Source organism: Sprattus sprattus (genome assembly GCF_963457725.1).
Source record: "Sprattus sprattus genome assembly, chromosome: 2".
Lineage (NCBI taxonomy): Eukaryota > Metazoa > Chordata > Actinopteri > Clupeiformes > Clupeidae > Sprattus > Sprattus sprattus.
The window spans coordinates 56,246,294-56,270,475 of record NC_137921.1 but is presented as its reverse complement, the minus strand read 5'-3'; the positions used below and the strand labels follow the sequence as shown (position 1 = coordinate 56,270,475).

At 41.5% G+C, this 24,182-nt stretch overlaps 1 protein-coding gene across 7 annotated transcripts in view; it reads right to left on the bottom strand.

The window, feature by feature from the left end:
- The window catches only part of tbl1xr1a (TBL1X/Y related 1a), a 50,568-nt gene that overhangs the window by 6,012 nt on the left and 20,374 nt on the right, over nt 1-24,182 (bottom strand). Inside the window, exons 2-9 of one of the 7 annotated variants that reach the window (XM_080833667.1) lie at nt 23,037-23,108; nt 12,434-12,500; nt 12,291-12,333; nt 3,193-3,295; nt 2,678-2,823; nt 1,560-1,779; nt 669-801; nt 162-303 (exon numbers count right to left, since the gene is read on the bottom strand). In XM_080833667.1, the coding sequence (XP_080689793.1) occupies nt 162-303; nt 669-801; nt 1,560-1,779; nt 2,678-2,823; nt 3,193-3,250 (699 nt within the window). In that variant the 5' untranslated portion in view covers nt 3,251-3,295; nt 12,291-12,333; nt 12,434-12,500; nt 23,037-23,108. Of the gene's footprint in view, nt 1-161; nt 304-668; nt 802-1,559; nt 1,780-2,677; nt 2,824-3,192; nt 3,296-3,451; nt 3,499-5,194; nt 5,285-12,290; nt 12,334-12,433; nt 12,501-23,036; nt 23,109-24,182 lie in introns of those variants that run through there. The other 6 variants (XM_080833666.1, XM_080833672.1, XM_080833669.1 and 3 more) reach the window with 6 other exon arrangements.

Here is a 24,182-nt window from a genome sequence, read left to right as displayed (position 1 = left end):
AGCCTTTGCATTTCACTGCCCATCCTCATCCGTTCTATCAGAGTGTACAGATCTTAGATGTGACAGGACTGAACCGAAGTCAAAGTTCTACCTCTGGAAAGAGTGCAATAAACATAATAAAAAGGGAAGTGGGAGGAGGGCAGGTGGAGAGGTGGACTCACGTTCCAGTCTAACGACGTGACGTCTTTGTTGCTGGGCACGTCCTGGCCGCCCTCACGTATGCAGTGGCGCAGTACCAGCTGAGTGGAGCTGCTGGTGCTGTTCTCACTCAGGTTCCAGATGCGTGCCGTCGAGTCCCCAGACCTGCACAGGGACACAGACAGAGAGAGAGAGAGAGAGAGAGAGAGAGAGGGGAAGAGAGACAGGAGGGAGAGAGGAAGAGTCAGCAAAACGTTTGAAGCATTCAATAAAAGAGCTGGAAAAAGAAATGAGGCACGACAGAGGAAGGCAGAATGAAAGTGAGGTGGGTGCAATATCCTCTCAGCACAGACACTAAAAATAAACACAACCAGAGGAGGAGAGGGAGGAGAAACTGAAATGAAATGAAGTGAAGAAATGAAGACTGTTCCCTCGAGAGGTGACAAGACAGACAGGGAGAGAAGATGGGGAGAGTGAGAGAAAAAAAGACAGAGGGAAGGGGGGGGGGGGGGGGGAGGGGAGGCCCTCACCCTGAAGCCAGCAAGTCGCTGACGGGGTTCCAGGCGCAGATGAACACTTCTGACTCGTGACCGCGCAGCACCATGGCCTTGTTCTGAGGGATCTCCACATCCCCGTCCACCTCCATCATGTCTGCGTGGTTATCTGGGTTGGCACCCAAGCGCGCACACACACACACACACACACACACACACACACACACACACACACACACACACACACACACACACAGAGGAGGAGAAAAAAAAGAAGGGAAAAAACACAGTGAGAGGCCATGTAAGGACGACACACCTTAATATAGCAGTCTCTCTGCATCAGTGGTCACAGCAGGCACTGGCCTAGAAGAGTCCACGTGACCGTTCACACAACATGCTACTAGCCTGCTGTTATCACCACTCCAACACATTAGTCCCTTATTCAGCTGCACATCAGTAGCATCATTTAGCCACTCATTTATCTAGACATTTCAATATGCATGGATGGTTGTATTTAGCCATATACCCGACTAATTAATCTAATGCAATGCACTGCACACTGCAATCTGTATGAATAGAGTCTCTACTGAATAGATTCACACACTCTTTTTATGGAGTGTTCAGGATCATGAGTGTCAGTTGTTTATGTCTTTACCACAAGATAACAAATGACTTACAGTTGTTTATGTCTTTACCACAATATAACAAATGACTTACAGTTGTTTATGTCTTTACCACAAGATAACAAATAATTAGTTACTGTTGTTTATATCTTTACCACAAAATAACAAATGACTTACAGTTGTTTATGTCTTTACCACAAGATAACAAATGTTACACCTGAGAGGATGATCATTTCTAAGACCTTTTTAACAAAATGCGTTTTTCCCAGATACTAGAGCAGGAGTCATGGCTTGACAGACTTACTTGCTAGGGTGTGCGCTCCATTCTCCTCGCCGTTGGCGGTGTTCTCTCCGTTCTTGGCGTTGCCCTGCATGTTGGTGGTGGTGGGCACAGGGGCGGTGGACGCCTGCTGCTGGGCCAGCTTGTCCCGGTAAGCCTGCTGACGCGTCTGAACCACGTCTGGCATCACCGCATCGATCAGCGACAGGGACTCGATTGGCCGTCCATCAAACAGCGTGCCATCCTGCACAGGGTGGAAGGCGAGACAGACATCAGGCAATGAGCTCCCCTGCCCTATTTACGCGTCTGTATATGAAATTCCTTGTGCTAGTGGTTAGACGACCACAAAGGCCAAATCTCTCTTAAAATGTATCCATGTACCAACACAAACCAGCTGTCCTCTACAGAGCCCAAGAAGGGACATGAAAGGGGGTGGTTGGAAAAAAAAACAAGAAGATTGTGAGATCTTGAAAAAGTTTTCCATTTAGGTCAATGTACTACCAGGTCAGTTCGGCAACCACAGCGTTTCGCTTATGACCTATTGCATTTGGGACTTCTGTGAATCTATCTGTGAATATCTCTCCATCTTTACAGAAGGTCTCTCACCTATGTGCTATGTTAACACCATATTAACTGCCAAGCACTTCTTAAAGGTCAGTACATTTCATGCCAATCTCAAAATAAAATTCTGTGAACCTCTCCCACCGCTATGTGCGCTCCATTGTATGTGGTTTCCATGTTGCCATAGTGACCCGACAGAACATTGACCTAAATCTTACAACTTACATGAAAAAGTACATTTTTTTTTTTTTCAACCATCAATTGTTTTTCCCTTACGGGTTCCATAGTCCTCTAAAATAATAATTCAGGCCTAAGCTATTTATTAAACAGATTTTATGGCTACGAAATTTCAATCACAACAGAAAGAAATCCATTGCAAATGATACATTATTGGAAATAATTATTGTAATTACATTTTAACTGCCAACATAAACCAAAACATGTTGTAATAAAAGAGCATATGACTTCCTATTGAACTTATAAAAATGAAAACCAAGAGTTTTATAGGGCGAACCATTTAAAAGACCTGATCTATAGACCAATGGTCATTTAATGTGTGTCAAACTGTGTTTGTCACCCACCTCGTTGATGCTGACTTCTGCCTCGACATACTGCAGGCCCTTCTGAATGATGGAGATGAGGGCAGCAGGGGGCACTAGTGCTCCATTGATGTTGGACTGGCTGATGTGGCTCTCTATGCCAAATGTGAAGGCCGAGTGGGAAAACCCTGGTGGGGGGAGGGGCACCAGACCATCAAATCAGTACAAACACAAGCTTTCATATGAGCAACGTAAACAGACACACACACACAAATAATAAAAAAATAGACAGGCTAAAAAGCAAAACAACTTCCTTTTATGAGTGTGTGGTCGCGCGCACACACACACACACACACACACACACACACACACACACACACACACACACACACAGGAAAAAAAGCAAAATAACTTCCATGTATGAGTGCGTGCACGCACGCACACTCAAATTAACACACACACACACACACACACACACACACACACACACACACACACACACAGAGCACTGTGTTTCACATTTTACTAACATGAGTTTGTGTGAGGGTTCAGCTTACCTGACTCCTGCAGGTATCTGTACACCAGGAAGTTGACCTCATCGCTGCTTATGCTCATCTTTACACTTGCTTACACCATGAGGTCAGCACACAGGACACAGGCCTGGAGGAGCAGAGGAGAGAGAGAACAAGTGGTAAGAATACATCCAGAGAGGGCTGGCAGCAATGACAGAAAGAATCAGAGAGAGGGAGAGAGAGAGAGAGAGAATGAGTGAGAGAGAGGGAGGCAGTTAGAAAAATATCTCAATAGGCTTAACACCTGGCAGTAGCTACATTGTGAGTCCATGCACAGCCTTCTCTAGTGGCTTTGGACATTTAGAAAGTCATTGGCTGTGCAGTGAGCGCTCCACTCCCAGCAGCTGAGTTCAGGCCGGGGCAGCGGCTCTGGCTGCCAGGAGGGACACAGGCCCTCTTCACAGCGCTCGAGGTTAAAAGTGAACAACCAAGGCGCCTTTTCCCCTTAACCAATAACAAGCTGCAGTACCACCACTGGCCATCAAACACCGGTGGCACTGTCACACCAGGATCGCTCAGAGTGGCCTTTGTCACCTGCAGCTGTGGTGGTGTGGCATGTGAGACTGTGTGTGTGTGTGTGTGTGTGTGTGTGTGTGTGTGTGTGTGTGTGTGTGTGTGTGTGTTTCAGATAAATGGAGAGAGAATGCTTGGAGCATTCTACAAGGAAATGTCCTCAGTCAGTCAGCCTTTTTGCTTTTGGGAAATGAATATTGTTTAACTGTACAGCAGCATCAATGTGCCAGTGGCGTATGAAAGGGACAAAACTCAGGTGACACCTCAGCATTCACACACTGTGGGTCATTGGGAATCTAGAAGACATTTCCATGGCTTACACACACAAACCAAATGAAGCATTCAACACTCGGGAGCATCTCAGGCTCATTCAACTGAAGAGTACTATTACGTTAACCAGAGTGTGCTGACCACATCACTCATCTCCAAATGACATTGGCCTCTGAAAGCATTTTGAAGTCCTTGTCAAAACATTGCGTAATCACAACAGGGAGGACCAGTCCTAATGACATAAAAACTGGACAACTGCAAAGGCCATTTTTGTGAAGCCCAATTAAGTTAGGGGGTGTGGTGCACATCTTCATTGATGGTGCGTGTACATAATCTCATGATTGGTGTAATGGGGGTAGCGTGACGGAGAGCGGATATTCATTTAGGCAGTGGGCGAAAACAGGCTAAAAAAAACAGTATGAACTATTTTCTCATCACGAGTCCGAGTATCTATGATATACTGATTGATTGACGTTGTCGTGGGTAGGGCATCTGCATGCAATGGTTCAGTGTTGCCAGTTACAAGAAGTGAATGTAAGAGTGAGGCTGAGTGCCCGAGACATTCATTTCTTTTTCATGGCCATATCTGAGTGATGAGGTTTGTGTTCTATTTCAAGAGAGAGAACACAGCTGTAGTGGTGAAACACTGCTTTCTATTCCTGCCCAATGCATCTGCAGCTCGTGCTTCTCGGTTTGAGCAGTTTCATGAACCAAGGCGGCCTCGGTGAACCCTGCGTTGCACTCAAATGTGATTGCAGGCAAGCAGGAAACGGCATGCATGTGGGTTTCAACGGTATGGAGATATCGGTACATTTCTGACAAGAAATATAATAGAGGAGCCTGACTGAGAAATGAGAGTGACGATAAAAAGTAACGAGAACTGTAGGCTGATTTTTCACCTATTACCAGTGCTGCAATTGTGTCGTTTGAGTCAGATAAGTGATGGAAACCAACTTGATTGTGGGTTTATTTGTAAAACAGTAAAACAGTTGTACAGATGCAGTAACTAGCAATGGCCCCCTCATTTTGGCCCCCTCCTTCCTCAGCATAACCCATATTGTATCTGGCTATATTGCCAGTTGCTAAGTTAGTTACATACTCACAAAGCTAGCTAATGGCATGGTTTGTCTGTGGAAGATAACGTTAATGAGCGGTTCACATAGCGTAATTCTGCATAATAACGTAATATTAATGCTTCATATACCCGTGATTTGCTGTTCTTGGTAGCCAGTTTAGGTGGCTCAGGCTGCTTCCAACAGGAAGATGATCATGTCCAAGCCTACATGTTAGCAACCTAAAAACACAGTAAGTGTACGATCTTGATCAGAATTATTCGATCACTATGGTAAATCTTTATGTTCTGTTTTTCTGTTAAAAGTGAATATCGGCTGATATATCATTACCAGATTTTTCCATCTTTAAATATCAAAATCGATATTGGTCTTTAAAATCCTATTTTGGACAGGCTCTAGACCTATTTTACTAGATACAGGTCCAGACATGCGCTCATTCTGCCCTGCTTAGCAACAACACATCTTAAATGAGCCTTGTCCTCCAACACTGAGACCAAGCGCTCTCAGCTAAGAAAATTGCCATTTCATCAGAATGATTAGCTAGATCTATTGCTGTTACACCATCTTGTCATTGACCTTTCGCCAGAAGCGATTTAGCCACGCCCACCGATTCTAAAGGAGGGTACTCTGACAATGTCCAACATCCAGAATGTATAGCATCATCAACAACAATAATGGCACACATCAGAAAACACCAAAAAAAATCAGTGTATTGTCAGCAAAAATCAGTGATGTATTGTAGAATAATCATTCATTATTAATAATATCATCTGCATGACAGAACAGGGTTACCCTTTGTACAGTACCGAGGTGAAGGGATACATTTAAAATATTGAAAATACCAGGAAAGGCGATACGACTGTAATTGAGTCGGAAGAGCGCACAGGTTCCAATCGAATTGAACGCAAAACCACATCAACTGATCCAGAAACAAAACACAACCAACCTAACATTGTGGACCAATCATGCTCTTGAACTGTAGAGTAGGTTAACCGTTTCACTTATTATTAGAATCTATCATTATCTAGCGCCGACATCATCCTATGAAAATATGTCTTGCTGAAGTTAATGCTGTATGAATGACACGTCCGACAATAACACTGTGCAGTTAATGTAGGCTACGAGTACAAAATTACATTTCCTTAGGCAATACATTCTGTAACATTAGATCACCAGATTATTGTGCCCATATTGAAGTTGGTTACTACTGGAAGTTAGCTGACCGGTAATGACCTTAACTATTGCTTGCTAGCTAACGCTAACAAAGTTATAGTAGTGGGCTAGCTAAGTATCTCTGACCAGAGACAAGTTGAGTACCTTGTTTGTTTTAGTCTGTAATACCTTGATCTGCTGATAATGGTTATAATCACTGTGACAGTAATGTCACGTTGGCTATGTTAGCTAGCTAAATATATGTATAAGGTATATTCAAACATTTGATTTTTTAGTTTTGGGCTCCTTCCTTCAAACCTGCTATAATTTAAAGTTGACAGAGATACTGTGATGCCAATTGTTTGTCGGACCAAGTGGGAGAAGTTCATAATATCGGCCTGACTGCTCAGTTTGTCTGTCAGTCAATCTCCCATCGAAAGGTCAATTGGGTGGTGTGGTTGAATTCAGTGTAGTAATCTAAAAGATCAGTTTGTTTGCATTCATGGGTATTAGTGGTCATTCTCAGGAGCAGGGATTAAGTAAAGCCTCTTCATTAGTGTGGTGAGAAAAATCTAACCACTCCTTAGCTTCAGGATATAACAATCATGTAAAGCCAAATTCAAATGATGGTACTGATCTCTTTCCAATCAGAGTTTGTGTAGTAGAGCTGACACGTCACTGTCGATGGCCAATCAGAGGGTACGTTGCTGATAAAACAACACAACACTGTGTGCTGTGCTTCCTCAGACCGAGCCTTCAATCAATGTTTCATCTCCAGGCATTGCCAAATTAAATCCCTGCTACAGCGCAAAGTGCACATCTATATTATTGAACAACAGCTATTGATGCACAAAGGAGGCCTGCTCTCCTCAGTTGCAGCCGCACAGGCTTGCAGTCCGTGTGCCACTACAGAACTAGAGGAGGGAATTCCATGTATTTGGAAACACGTGCAGCTATAGGGGAAGGGTGGGAGGGGAAATACCCTTCCTCCGCAGCCTTGTAAAGAGGCAGAGCAAATATGTCAGTTATGAAGGAGCTAGCCTGTGCTAAACCACATGATTAATAGTACTCCCACTGAAACACTGCCTATGCAAGCGTTGCAAATTGCACCTATGTACAAACAAGGCAATTTGTCATGGGCCTTTGCTGCTATGATCTTGTGAGAGTAGGTGTTGGGGAGAGCATTTCAGCATAGTCTAAAGTGTGTGTTCTATGCTTCAGTAACATAGACTAAAATGCCCCGTAAGGGAAGGAGCGAACGGAAATCAATCCAAGAGGGAAACCCTTTACAAAGGGCGTAAGAAAGGTTGTTTATACTGTAGGTGTGGCCCTCATAGAACTGGTTACGAACATGAGCCTAAAGATAACAGCATTTTTCGATTAGCCTACATTAATTACCAGAGCAACTGAATGATAGTACGATATCACAAGGGCACTAAGAAAACAACAAGGCCTCCAATCTCTGTCTCTCTCTCACACACACAAACACACTCATCTTTTGGCAGACAAACCAGGACTTTGCAATGAAATCTGTTGCCAGTAGAAGCACAAATGTCACAGAAAAATCCAGCACACACAAACACATACATCTTAACTGACAATTAAACAAACATATACCAAAAACACCTACTCTGTTTACCTTCCCATAAAACTCTTAGTATTGCTCATACAGTAAAATTGCATCTTTACATCAATTGTGTAGGTCTAAATAAATACACAAATATCCAAACCAGTGTGCATGTACACATGCACTAATACACACACACACACACACACACACACACACACACACACACACACACACACACACACACACACACACACACACTCACACATACACAGGGGATTATTCATAACCCTTGACCTTTCTCCACAACACCTGGGGTTGAATATTTGTTTGGCCGATTTACACACAGCTTTTCAGGCCCCTCCCTAATCAAGCATGAACTTGATCCACAAAAGGCACTCAGTAGGTCTCGCAGTACCAAACACAAAGGGCTTACTCTTGCATAAGTCTGCCACCAAAAGAGAGAGGGAGTGTAGGGAACCTGTGCCACAGCCTTAACCCATTAGGTGCCACCATGCAGGCAACATCTCACTCTCATTGCCTTACAATGTCAGCCATCAAACTATGACTGCACAAAAACTATTATTAGAATATGAAAAGCCTTATTTATGTTCAAGGGAAATCTACACATAGCTAGACTACTTGAGGTAACTGCCCAGATGGAAACGGCCCTATCTGAGATAAGAGTTTGGTCTCTAATCTCGTTCAACAGCATTGGATACAGGAGTAGTGGGAGTTACCAACCAGTTGGAAACCAAATGGCAAAACAAATACTACTGTTAGATCTCAAATGTTTGGGCTGCTTTCTTATGTGGTCCTTGATTGACTGCAGCGATGTGCCCTTAGTTAGAGCATGTATCAGTACTGATTAGATAATATTTTTTATTTTAAATATCACATCAAACACCGTCCCCATTCACCCTTGAAGGCATTTGTTGTCACTGTGATATATATGGACCGTGCGCATGAATAAATCTCCTCATGTGTGTTGTTGCAAGGGCGAATTCCTTTCTCAGTAATTACAGAGGTGGATCACTTGCAAACACAAATGTGAACCAGAAAGCAGAAAGATTGGACTTGTTAAGTAACATGGGATTGAGCATTGTGCTTCCACAGGAACCATAAGCATCACTTCCCTGGCCAGACAGAAATGTAATGGCATTACTTTACTAGGGAGAAGTTCATTGTTGGGTGTTGCGGTCACTTTATCTGACTTGGGGGATGAGTAATGTTGTTTGTGATCTGAGGAATAATAAAACAAAAATATTATCAAATAATACTCAAATTGTAATGAAGATAGTGTGATTGAAGGGAGAGGACAACCTGAATTAAACTTGAATTCAATTCATGTGTGATTTCACTGTAAACATGTTGGAATGTATGGCAATGTATTGACACTGTATAACCCATAAACTGTTTAGTGCCATATCTGTTAGTTATACATTTTTGGCCATATAAATATAGTATTTGTTTCCCTTCTGAGATATTACAAAACCAATAGGCAGGCCTATCAGGTGTTGTTCAAGTATGCAACCTAGAGTATGGTGAAACCATTAGAGCTGCCCTGGAACTGCCACATCATTATTTGTTGTTCTGCTCCCCTTGAAATTTTGTCAACAACAATTTCCAGATTGGAGATCGCACCCCCCCCACACCTAAATCTAACCACCAACTGCACATGGTCAACATCCCATCACAGTAGACCCACAATTAGACAAAGTTCAAAGGCAAGGCTTCCCTGATCAATCCAGAAGGGAGACAATGCAATGCGCTTATTAAAGGCCAAACACTAGCAGACACTGTCGCAGTGGATTCAAATTGATGTGACAGTAAACTGCTTGTGATGCAACACAATCACCGGGCGAAGGAATGAGTGCCGGTCAGATTAATGTGGTCACCCTGCTTGACCTAGTTTGGCATTGGAATCCATCAGTGCCAATTTGACCGCGGAGGGGGAGAGTACATGTCAGGGGCCTGAATGGGTTCGCTCGGCTGCCTGATGGCTTTTGTGTGGGGCTCCTAGTATCCTGCTGGCCTGACACAGGTCACTGGGCTCCCTCTGGGGACACTAGTGGAGGCCGTGGTGCCACGCTGTTCTCAAGGGAAGTGGATGTGTTTGCTACAGATAGAGAGCAGTTGCTTGAACAGAGAAAGCATTCTTCTTTGCACATAACCTTTGACTGGGACTTTGCTCGCTTGCTAGTTTGTTTATTCTTCTGGTTTACATAATGATGCTTCATTTGAATGAGATTCCATTGGGTGTGTTTTTTTTTTGCAACTGCTTTCAGAAAATGTAAAGCATCTGGGCATTCAAAAAAAGTCCTCTGTTACATTACGTTACTATTCATGATTAGCCCAAGTGGCAGTTCATCAAATGAGACTTCACAGTGCGATACCCATGTTCACGAGCGCAACATTTGATCTCACTTCCTATTCTAGTTACCACATGCATGATATCTAGAGATAAAGTCTGAGATTCCAATGATTCCAATCATGGTTTCCCATGATATTAATCCATCACCATGATGTTAAAGACAAGAACACAGAGGGTAAATCTTAATTACAAACGTTTCAATCCACCAGGAACACTGTCCTGATGCATTTCCCCCATGGAACGCTAGCTGTGTACCGATAATGGCACTGTGCATCAGAAAACAGAACATCTGGCCACACCGTGGGATCCCCAACATCCCATTTCCTCTTCACATTAAGGAGGTCATGGCAAAGTCATTGGCAGTCTTTTCCACTCTGTAAAGTTGACCAAAAAATACATCATATGTATGGTTGTGCCTGACAGTCCCTGAAAAGCCTATGGTAGTTGACAAATCATTCTTAACGAAAGTACCTCACAGCAGTAATAGTACAGTAGACAAAATTATGCCGGGAGACCAGATGTAAAACTATTAGGCCTAGCGCTAAAACAAATGTCCCAAAACACTCAAAATGAAGGCTACACAAGAAATTCCACGTGGAAGGATTAATAAGAATATTAATCTCAGTTAATTTTGGTCCTATGAGAAACCTATGAGGAAAAGGCACTGTTGTTGCTGAATGAAGGTAATATAGATTAGAACTGATGATCCACACAAGAGTTAAATTACAACATAGTTATAATCTATATTATCGCTCATTGAAAATGGCAGCATCCGCTCAGGCTAAACCATGAATGAGAATGGGATTATTATTATCCACATTACTCTCACTGTTGCAGCCAAGCGCCATGCTCCTGTCCTTGGTGTACTATGCAAAGCAGTTGGGCAGAAGGACACCCATGGTGTGAGGCCGATACACCATTCAAATCGTCACCTATCCTGCTGCTAATCAGAGCTTGGCAAATGTTAGTGATTACAAAGACAGCCATCAACTTCCTGGTGCAACAGGAAATACCATGGCTTTGACCCTGACAATCGAGTCATTATTCATCTCTTGCATGGTCTAGGACTAATAGACCTAAAGTCCAAAGAGGCTGTGTTCGTTTGTTCTTATCTCAATGGGAATGATGGTAACAGCTTTGATTAAAGGAGCATACAGAGGAACAGGTTTGTGTCTGCCATCTCCTCTGACACTCTTAACATTGAAAATAACTGGGAAGTGGTTTTAAAATGTGGTTGTGATTTTAAGCACATTAGAATGATCTAAATTGCAGTAACCTAGGACCAACAAAACATCAGACAAGTGAATTGTATCCTGCAGCCACTAAAAAAATGTGTTGACTGAACTTTTGCCCATCTTAATGAAACAGAGGATGGGGGACCTTCCACCACCTGATATCAGGGTTTCTTTGTTGGCTGAGAGCTGGAAGCTGGTTTCAACAATACTGTGACCAACCACAGGGTATAACATGTAGCTGTAGGACAGGCCAGTTATAGGGACTCCTTAGCCTCTGTGCCTGGGGGAGGTGAAGGGCAGGACTAATCAATAATGAATTAATTTTTATGTCTGGCAGTCAGACCTCTTCACACACACCACAACTGAACTCTCCCCTAGTGTTACTCCTGCATTCCTCCTCTCCTGAGCGAAATGTGGAATGGTTTACTTACTCAAGGTCAGCTAGGCGCAACTCTTTGAAACTGCGACAAGGCAAGGCTTTATCTAAATTTGGAGCAGGGGCTGCTGCCAGCGTTGGGGGGGGGGATGCTTGGGGGAAGTACTTTCAAATGCTTAGCAAAAGGAAATGGCTGAAAAACCTGTTTTTCAGTCAGTAAGCTGAATGATTTGGGGCCAACATGGTTATTTTGAGTATCCTGGACCGCAGGGACCTCAATGAGAAGGGCCTCATTTATCAAATTCACAAACTGTGTGTTTGTCAAATAGAGGGTTTTGTGTGATATTACCACCACTGTAATTGTGGTACACACTAGGCCTGCAGTGCAACTAGCCTAGACAATGACATATGAGACCAAACAGGGGAGCCACACCATTCTACAAACTGAGATTAAAGAAAACTTGCTGGACATTTCAAAAGAAGCAGCACACACATTAACAGAAGGTATCTTTACATCACAAACCTTCAAGCTCATGTTAAGAACTCAAGCAGCCCGCAGGACGCAACTAAGAGATGAACACAAAATAGTATTTCAGGCTGAGCAGGTGTCCCACAACGTGGAGCCTTATTTTTCACTTGCAATGATGCCATTTACAGTCTACTCACCACAGTATCGATTCTTTTCCCCCAATTCAGAAGTTGCACAAGCGTTCTGTCCTCTGAGTCGTAGCACCTGCAACAACAAAGACAAAAAGGACAAACAGTCATTTATGCTGTAGAAGACACACCTTCAGTCTCCCTTGATTCTTTCACGGGATATAAATAGGTACTTCTGGTAATTTGCAGTATACAGCACATCTCCTTGCAGCAAAGGGAGTAGTCGAATACTGAAATACACCGTTTGTGGCATTTGATTAAAATGAATACTATCAAGTTAGAGTCAACCGAAGCAGATTTGCAGGATTTCAACAAATCTCATTTCAGAGCCACCACATAAGTGCCACTCGGAAGTTCAGAGCCAATTTCTTCTAAACACAGAACTGGATGAGTCACTCCAAGTTGAGGTGGAGTGTGGGGGGGTTTACAGTGCTTCCACTCCCATTGCAAAAACAACTTTACCATATCAGCATGCCCAGCATACATTTCTCAGACCGATCTAACCTGACACTGTGCTGGCAACACTGGACTGTCTACAACAGCTCTCCTGTTGAAACCCTTCTCTTTTATCTTTTTTATTACAACATGACTGAAGGTTTTCGGAGACATCTTCCAGGACTTCATCCCAACAGAGCCCTCATGTCTGATGCCACCCTGAAATTCAAAGTCCTAGAACAAAACTGACTGCATATTTGCATCCATCTATATGAAAGTCACTACCCTATTTCAGTTTCTTCACAATTGACTGATACCTGTACTGGACTGAGATGGGTTTTATGATACTGTGACAATACTTTCACACCAGAAACTCAATCTTTCAACACATACAATGGAAATGGGTGTGGGTTACGGGTGGGCGATATATATCGTCTGCGATAATATCGTCATTGTTGTTCAAACGATGTGCAAAATTACATTATCGAGTATTTAAATGACTTCGCCAAAAACAATGACACGCACGGGGAAACTGTTCACATCATGTTCTTAATATAGCCTACGGCGCAGCAGCGCTCCGCACAGCACGGCACTCACACGACTAGTGGGCCTACGTGATCACGTGACGTGACTTCTCTCATCCACTTTGCAACAGGTTAGCAGCGCATGGTGATGTCTGTTGTGCCTCCGTTGGTGTAGCATAAAACGTGAGTTTTATTAAAACATAGCGTGTGTAATGTGTAGCTATTTCATTCCATTTATTAACCTCTCCTGCTGTCTGTCGCTGAACGTAGTTGAATATTGCAGGGGAGTAAAATGCTCCACGGCCGAAGTAGATTGCATGTTATTAACTTCAGGCTTAATTCCCTTCCTTTACGTCTGCTGCTGGTTAGTAAATACAGACAGCAGGAAAGGTTAGCAAACGGAATGAAATAGCTACACATTACACACGCTATGCTTGGGTCCATTACTCACATACTGGTTAACACTTTCACAGCATATAAATGTTTGTTGCTACATCGAAACTATGCGTCACCGTTGTCCCTTCCTGTACGTGCTCCTTAAAGGAGCCGCACCATTTTACTAAACGTTCTTGCAATGTAAATCATTTAATTTAAATATGCTTATTGGCCTTATTGTGTACGCTTGTGCGTTCAGCGCTTGTTTGTGAGAGAGAGCATTTAACTGTTGATGCCCCAGTTTAATAAAGCCAGGCTATTCATAAAAAACGTACGTCAATGTGGCATTAGTACTATGAACAGTTGAGAAATTGATTCCGTGGGGCTGTCGGACTGGGTCCGGGCTCGGGCTGGGCTCGTACAGAAAAATTTGTCCCGATCCATGCTCTAATGCTCATGTATTTGTATTTTTGTACAATCCTAGACAGAATTTTAAATTTAATAAGGCCATAAGAACTGCTGTTGATGTGCAATAATTCTCATGGATGTATGGAGCACTTTATTACAAGAGTTCAATATTTCTGCATTGCAGTTCAATTAAGTTATTTTTGTTTAAAGACAATAAAGAAGTGTTTTCCTTAAACATTGTGCCCATTATTGTAATCTCCAAGAAGGTATAACTCTGAGAATTCCAATCACATTTTTTTTTAAATGTCGTCTAATTATCGTTATCGTCAAAATGAAAAAAAATATTGAGATATTATTTTTTGCCCATATCGCCCACCCCTAGTGTGGGTCAAGAAAACATCCGCCACTTGTGCAGACACAAAGCGTTGGACAAACTGCAGATTTTACCACAGAGGATCATCAAAACCAAAGTCAAATTTATGCAGGTCCGCTCACACTACACAGCTATGCGAAGACGACCTCTTCGGTCTTGAATGCTTGACAGACTTGGCCCCAGATGTTGGCCTACATGGAGTCCTAGATGGATGCAAGAGAAGAGAGGCGCTATCACTCTCTTTGTCACAGATTTTGTTCTTGTATCTTCCCATTCTCCCCTCTCTGACAATCTCACACTGCTATGGCTGATATTCCAAAAAGATAAAATAAAATAAAAACTCATGGTGATATTTCTGAGTTTGTATTTTCCATTTTTAGATAATTCAGACTTCAGTGGCCTCCATTTTCTGTCGGGCCAAGCCTGTGTTCATTTTGATATATTCTTTGTAGTCTGACTGGTGGGACGATAGAACAGATGGAATGACTGGTGTTGGAGCCAACGCGAGGGTGAGATAAGACCACCCTTTTACACAACGGAAATCCACACAGGCCCCAATTCTCCCTGTGTCCCTACTCCACACATATGGCAAGAAGCCTTTGTTGTGTTATGAAACATTGCGATCAAACCTTCACTTGCCTTAGTGCTTCAACAAACGCAGTCACATGTCCTCAACCACCTACCTCTAGAACGCATAAGGGTGGGCGCAAATCAGTGTCACTGTTTTCATAATCCATGCATAACACATGCATACTGCCTCTGCATTTTAAACATTCAGGACAGATCCCAAATCAGTGTCACTGTTTTCATAATCCATGCATAACACATGCATACTGCCTCTGCATTTTAAACATTCAGGACAGATCCCAAATCAGTGTCACTGTTTCCAAAAATCAATGCATAACACATGCATACTGCCTCTGCATTTTAAACATTCAGGACAGCTCTCTGGTATAGGCTGCTTAAATGACACAATGGGGTTTCCTAAACAGTTGTTAAGGGATATTTGTTCTGCGTAAAGGCCATGTTTCTTTTTTGATACGGCTTGACATTTTCAAGTGAAAATTAAGCAGCAGAGCCTGGTAGTCAACAGTCAAAATACTATATGAGAGGGATTGTAGCTCACACTAGTCATTCTTGTGGGCACTGGTAACTTCTACTTAATACTGGTTACTAGGGGTGGGAATCTCTTGGCACCTCACGATTCGATTCGAAATCGATTCAGAGGTCAACGATTCGATTTAAAATCGATTATCGATTATCGATTTAAAATCGATTTTGTAATTAAAAAAAAAAAAATTATTATTATTTTTTTTTTTTTTTACACATCCATTTTATGTTGAAATGCAAGCTGCATCGACTATTGCATTGCTCATAGAAAGTCAAAATTGTGACCATTAAAAGCTTTTACTCTAATAAAGCAAATAGCGAAGGTAATTCATCTGTTGATTTTCTTCAATTTAGACTCTGAGTTGCAAACTCAAATGATTCAATAGTCAAAATGCATCGATAATCGTTTTATCGGTTTCAAATTGATATTCGATAATCAATCGATAATTGCATTTCAACATGAAATGGATGTGTAAAAAAAATGATTACCAATTTTAAACCGATAAAACGATTATCAATCCATTTCGACTTTTAAAACATATGAGTTTGCTACTTAGAGTCTTTGCTACACTTCCTACTTTGTGTTTGATAATTAAAGAAAATCAACAGATGAATTACCTTCTCTATTTTTTATGAGAGAAAAAGCTTTTCCTTGTCACAATTTTGACTTTCTATGAACAATCCAATAATCGATGCAGCTTGCATTTCAACATAAAATGGATGTGTAAAAAAAAAAAAAAAAATTTTTTTTTTTTTTTTTTTTTAAATTACAAAATCGATTATGAACTTTTCTGAATCGAGACAGAATCGTTTTAGAGAGAATCGATTAAAATCGAATAATCGATTTTTTCCCCCACCCCTACTGGTTACACTTGCAATGTTATGCTATGCAGTCTTCTCAGTCTCCATTTCTTTAAAGGTCCTCAGCATTCCTTCATTTTTATGTATTTGCACTAAATAACAACTGACAAAACTACAGGAAGAGATTGTTCAGAGATTGTTCAGTCATCTGCAGGCTAGACCAGAGTTGGAGAACTGAAACAACTCCAGAAAAGATTTATTGTGCTGGTCCAGATTTGTATTCATAAAGAAGGATTGGCCTATATTCTGTCGTAACCCGAATGTTCATGTTCTTGTCAGACTCAAAACAGACAAAAGCAAGTCTGACTTAGTGGAACTCTTCAATGTGACATTAAACTAAAATTAACCTGAGTTATAGATTGACAACATCACCAATGTACAGATATTGCCAAAATACAAGTGTTGTGAATAACTGATGGCTTATATCACTTTCCTGATGGCCTCAGCCAATGAAATGCCTAAATGAGTTAGAAGTCCTTTCAACCTCAATAAACCAATAACATCAAACATGTTTGATGTGAAATGTACCCCGAGACCTGTTTCATGTTCCATGATGTTTGTAACATGCACACCAGTGCAGTCAAACATGGCGTGGGCAGCTGCTGAACTGCTCGCCTGAACATGCCAGTGTTGAAGGCCGTATTTGTCAAGCAAAGTTATAAAATGTCAAAAAAGTAACTACCTGTAACAGGCATTACATTTGATCCAACTAAAGGTTGTTGTAAGATGTGTTTTGGCAAATATAACTGTGCTCTTCAGCTCCTGAATGAATCGGCCTCTGGTTGTCTAATTGTACCACCCTCCTTTTGGAAGGAAGGCTATATTAAACAAGAACATTGCAGTGTGTGGGTGTCTAAAAAGGTAGGTTCCCATGCCTAACATTGCTTTATTGAGTAAGTGAACCACCCTGACAAATGCAACTGATAAGATCCACTCCTGACCACTGGACTTTGGGCGCCAGCTGTACGTTTGAACAAAAAGCCATTGGTTTTTCCAAAGCTGATCAAATAGAAGGGTTTGCCTGCAGGTCAAAGCACAAAATAAAATGATTTGCTTAAAGTTTGTTCTCTCTCAACAAAAAAATCTAATAGCAACTGCCTCACACAAAATTGCCCAGTTGGACATTCAAAGTTTTAGTGAGTGCATAATTTGGTATTAATAACTAGCTGTTTGTCAATGTTGTGCAACTTTGTTCCTCAGGATCAGAGTTGTATTTAAACCCAATTTACCAGAGGTCTTTGCTCCATCTGTTTCATTTCCTTTGGTTCCTTATATTTAGTCCATTTCTCTCCCGTCTCTCCCTAACCCTCAGCCATCCCTCTCACTTAACTTCTCTCAGAAAAATTACTGAATGTTCGCAATGCTGAATGAATGAATTAACAACATTTTATTTAAGAAAGCAGGACTCCTATCTTTGGAGGGTGAACCCAGCATGCTATTGAGGAAGTAGATGTTAAGCTACCATTTCCATTTCTTCACCCTGAAGAGTGGAACAAAAACTAAAATGTGCCAAAAAAATGGGACATCTTACACAAGTGCAACATTCATTATAATACAAAACAGAACAATATTGTCTAGTCCTTCTCAAACATGCCTGAAAACCATAGACTAGTTTAACATAGAAATTGTGCCTGCACCTTAGCAAGTCTTCCTCTGCCTAAATGACACCTCCCTGTGTTCTAATGAATTAAGCAAAAAAAAACAAGGCAGATTTAACTGACTGATCCAGGCCTTGAGAGGTGGCATAACAGCAGAGCAGCTGAAAGGTTAGCTTTTGCATACGCATATTTGGAATGGCTGTTCCCTTGGCAGCCGTGACAAATTATCCAGGACATGAGAGCATCTCACCAATTCAGAACAAAGACTGAGCTAGGTAGACAAAACCGTTCTTAAAAACAGCCACCCTAAGCTTTCTACCCAGTTCATTACAAGAAGGAATTCTTAACATGTGTGCCTATTTCATTTTGTCAATTTGTAGAGGGTTAAAAAAGGGGGCAGAAATGATGTTGTTTCACATGAAACGACCGCCATTTTCTGCCATCTTCACATGAAAAGATTTATGAAGGCTGTAGACTTGTGGAGCAGCAGCTCATACAAGGCCAAACATGTTTATCCACAGGCATTTCTTTGTGAAATCAGAATGTCATAATCATTATACTTCTATTATGAAGGACAGTGCAATGTCAAATGAGTGCTTTAACTGTACTATCCACTAGTTGGTATCAGGCCCTCACAGTAGTATTTTCATATCCAACTGTAACATCACACATGAACACAAAGTAGAGTGGATGGAAATGAGAAATCAAGGATGCAGCACGAACAGTTACTCTGTGCTATGCTTTGTGCAGCAGTCAAATTACTTATGTGGAACTGTTAGCTGCAGAAACTGGACACAACACACATTCTTGTAACTTTTTCATCTTGGGGATTTTAGAATACCATTGTTACCACTGCCACTTTCGTAGCTATATTCTGTTTACCCATTCTTGGTGTTTTCTCTTTCCCTCATGCTTAAACCCATAACTGACATTTTTGCCTCTCCTGTAAGATCTGCTTATTAGTTAGTTAAGTTTGCATCCCTGTTTTTCACAAACTCCAATATGGTAGACCAGGGTTTCCCAAAGTGTGGTGCGCGCACCCCTGGGGGTGCGTGAGCTGCCTCTAGGGGGTGCGCGAGAGGAAAAATGTAATGGTGGTCTAATGGTCTAATAATTAATATTATATGTAATTTTCAAAAATGTAAGTAGGATTTTTCACAAAATGAAGCCATGAATTATACAAATTTCCTTTGTAAGATTTAAATTTAGAATATAAAGACGTACAATTTAATAAAGATATGCACTTCAGCTCCTGCCGCCAGACTGTCTTGTACGTACACACTAGCTAGCCCTTGCATGTGCCGCTAAAGTCAGCTAACCTCATTCATTCAGCAACATTCACGCAAATATGCTTAACTGGCTAAAATGGGGAAACTGTCAGGTGGGAGAGATTCCGCTAGAACATTTTTTTGCCGGTCACTTTAGTTTTAATTTTCCAGACATTTTAATGATAAGCCAGTCAAATATCTATTATTGCTTCTAAATGAGCCTATTAAATAAAACTGACGGCAGGCTATGTAGCTTTAAGAATGACATAATCAGGTCGTGTAGAATGCAACAGGTTTATTTGACAAAGTTTACAATGAAAAAAACAACAACAACATGATTGTCTGATGCACCTTATAGCCAAGGGAACGTCACTCCATTCCGACCTAAACGCCCGAGACTTCGGCCTTTTCTATGAACATATAGCCTATGGCTTCAGGTAGGCTATTACTGTTTCATTCTCATCAGACGGTTCAGTTGCGTTTGGCCTCCGAAAAAAGCTTATAAGGCTAGTCTGCTTGGCCATGTTTGATCCTTCTCACTCAGTTCACTATAACCGACGGTTTGCGCTTTATTTAAAATGCAGCATATGCGTGTTATTGAATTACTTTCAAACGGCAGATAAGCCTGTTCCTTCAAACATAATAAGGGCAGGGCATGTTTGCTTTATGAGCCTTTGTTCGGTTTGTGTACATACTGCAACATTTAACAGCGGACTAAATCTTGTAAACAAACGCCAAGCGCGAGCAAAATGTCTCATAGGTCTTAATGCGCCAAAAGTAGGCTCAGTTGCTTTTTTTTTTTAAGGTGTGGGTGATTGGGGGTGCGTGAACACGGTCGGGATGTAGAAGGGGGTGCATGGCCTAAAAAGTTTGGGAACCGCTGTGGTAGACAATCCGTTCCTTCCTTGATTGCGCCCCCTCGGTGCTTCTGGCCTGTCAATTACCCTTGGGCCAAGCCGGGCAAATTGGTGCTTGAGGCGGTGACAAGGTGAAAGGCGGGGTTGGCAGAGTCAGGTAAGAGAGGTTCAGGGACAAAAGACTATCAAACCTACACCGCTACCAAATACCCTTAACCAATAATAAAGCACGGACACGGACAATCGTTGGAACTGGACAGCATGCAAAATCAGGGCTGTGCTTAATGTTTGGGCTAAAAATGTGCAATGGTCGAACAAGTAGGGGAGACTGAACAACCAACAGCATTTTGATACTTTTCATAGATGCCCATTCTGATGATGGCATTAAAAGCTAGGAAATTTCAGGGTATGTACCAATTACAACCCAAGTCTATTTCAACTTCTAAAAACGTGAACTTTCCCTGGCTGTGTTGCATGCCCACATGATCCACAACACAGGTGGATCAGATCTCAATATATTTCAATACCGATCACCGTGGCTAAGAACACAATATGTAAGACGTTTAATGACCATCAAATTCAGATTGGATGATCATCAATGCTAATCTATCTATGCAAGGAACGATTCTAAGTAAGCCCACGCAAATCACTGCTGTCCCAGCCATGTTATGAATTACCTTGAATAAACGCATTCTATTTCTATTTCCTCTTGATCAATGAATTGTTAATGACATCAAACATACAGTGGCATAAATGCAGAGATATTTCTATTTGCACAACTACCAGGGCCTCGTTTCCCGATAACGACGTATCTTAACGGCCTACGTGGATTTTCGCGACATCGTAGACTAAGTAACACTTTCTATTTACGTGCATTTCCCAACCATCAACTTAAAGTCAGGTGCACGAGCGCAACGTGCACGAGTTCTTAAGTAGCTCTTAGGAGCTGTTTACGTCAGGTTAACCTGTTTACGTTAATTGCTGTGAAATTAGCTAGCCAATGCGTGCATCGAACGTGCACTGTGCACTGAATTCGGGGCGGGGATAGTAACGCCATCTCCAGCAGAGTATTTAAACTGTGTTCCCATTGTAAGGACATTTATTACGATCTGTCTGAGAGTGGGCTGTCAAAGCTAGCATCATCGAAGTCATACAGTACAGTAGGCTACATACATTCAATAAAATTAACCTACATTTGAGTCCAACTGCATGACCATTCTTAACACTTACCCTTACAATAAAGAAGTGATCCTATTTCAACCATAACTTCATTTTAAATAATGTCTTTCTTTATGACATTTAGTTTATAGTTTAGACAGCAACGTTGACATCTACAGTATATTCAACTGCATCCACTACATAATCTCAAACTTTATTTGTTGGTAACTCTCCAAAAAGGCTACCATTAACACATTTCTTAATGAAAAGGAAACATGCATCACAATAATACTTCAGTGTAACCTGTACCTATGTGGAGTGCAAATATGTCTTGCCATTACACTACCCAACAGCTCTACGTCTGCTAACACTACAGAATGCATAATTCCTACGGGCACTGCACTAGTTTTGTATAGCCTAATCTTTATTTTCAAATACTCAATATTCTTTATTTCTATTTTGATGGGAATAGGCAGGTGAAACAATGACATTCTCATGATGTGCTATACACAGAAACATCCTTTGGATTTCTTCTATAATAGGGCGAACGACGCCCCTGGTGGATTGCATCGCTAAGTGTGAAGTTACTACTGGTCCTGACCACACGTAGAATTCTTCTCAACGAAAGATACACTTAAGCTAAGTGCCGCGTCGGGAAACCCGTCTGCAACGTAGGATTCCTCTTACGAACGATTTCAAGTGCTTTTTAGGCTAAGTGCGCGTTCGGGAAACGAGGCCCAGTACTACCAATTATAATTTAGGGTTACAAATGAACTAAAAAGTGAGCTTGTCCCGTGTTCCAATCATGGAAGAGTACAATAACAACTACATTTCATTGTGCCTACATACGACAAAATCAAATTTCATGACATTTTCAAAGAGATTACTGAGCTTAAAAACTTTTCCAGGCCTGGAAAATCTGATGATTTTAACATCATATTACAAACATTCCTGAAGAGATAACCTTCCGGTCATCAATATTTTTAGAAATGAATGTAAAAGTATTTAATTAATAGACGTACAATGATTTGTTTAAACAAATATCATATCAAATGAGGGCATATCTGGATAGCCCTGACAGTCCTGAAAAAAAAACTACATATAGCATTAGCATGTATGGCTCCTTCTTACATTGACCAAAATAGAAGTTTAGAAGTCAATGTAGTAAAAATATGCTAAAAGAAATAGCCTAGGCCTTCGGAGTTAACCAATGAGTCACTCTGTCCTTCATGCCGTCCTTGATGTACTACAACAAAGGACATATGATCTGTAAAATCTGTCCCCTCCGACTCTGCTTATTGGAATCCATCCTAAATATTCAGTCCTATTCAACATGTTTTCCTTGAGGATATGAGAAATCTGAAATGCTCTGGAACCCAAAGGAAACCCTGGAAACCCATAGACTCAATGTCCTTTATCCTCATTAATGGGACTATGACAATAGCCTTGCACCATTACTCAACGTGAGCACAGTAGAACCTTTTACAGGGTCTCTTTGCAGTTTGCCAGTTCACTCTTTGGTACACTGTAGCACAAATAGTCTAGGAGCAGCAACTTGTGTTCAAAGGTAATCCATGAAATGCACAAATATATACGGCACAGATGCACATACTGCTGGAGAACCACTGAGTTAAAGTTTACTTACCATGTGACCAAGTGTGGTTTGGATGCCTGTCGACAATCTTAAAGCCGTGGGAATTATTGTTAATTAACACACCTGAAACAGATGGAACATTGGGAAAGCTTGAATAAGTAAATTGTCTCACTCACAATCTAAATCAACAACTGACATTGACCAATAGCGGACAGACCACACCAGGCAAGAATGTAATCAAATTCAGCGGTTTCAGCTCGATGATGATACCAAACCAACAACATTCAAACAATGGAAAAATAACATTTTGAACAATGTAGTGCACCGAAGTGCAATTCCATTCATCTGTAACCACTGGCTTGCACAATGGATCTTCCCTGATACATTACATTCTCCCTTTGCTTTCCCCTCTATAATATCAGGTCAGCTTCCAAGTAATAAAAGACACCTCTCCTATTGACAGAACAAAAGGACCATGCCTAGATGGATTTTCCCCCCATTTCTATTTTATGTTAAGTGTTACACCCAAAATCTGTTTTCCATTCCAGTTAAAGTGATCATGAAGAGTGCAAGGGGTGAAAGATGGGGGGAGAGTTCTTTTGCACTGATAAAGTCTGCTAAGAACAATACCACAGTGGAGTCAAATCATTCTGTATGTGTGTTCTTGATATAAGACACATGGTCACTCTGAAACTAGGGCAACAGCATAACATCCCATAGGCCTACCCCCTTACATATTTACAGCAGTACACCACAACCTGAGCATACATAAGGTGAAACACTGACTTGCTTCACATTAAAGTTAAGACTTTGACTTCACATAGATTTTTGCTAATCACAAAGGCCATCCGGATCTGCTCACTCTGCCATAGCCAGTATAACGTTCCATCCTCTACTCCCTTAAAAATATGATTTTGTGATTTTGTAATGTTGAAGAGAGAAGCTAGTGCCAAGAGTTACACTTGTGGGGGATGGTAAGACCAGGCTGTCGACTACAGTAACACAGTAGCCATTCAGACTCCCTCATATAAAACAACACAGGACTATGGACCAGATTCACAGATTTACAGTAGCGCACGCCCAGTGATGGGCAGTGTGATATGGCACTAGAGAACCACTGAAATTCCTCTCATTTTGCTCAAGCTGTAATCTGCGGTGTGGCTTTCCTCAAAACCATGTGACCCGCCCAGTGCTGTG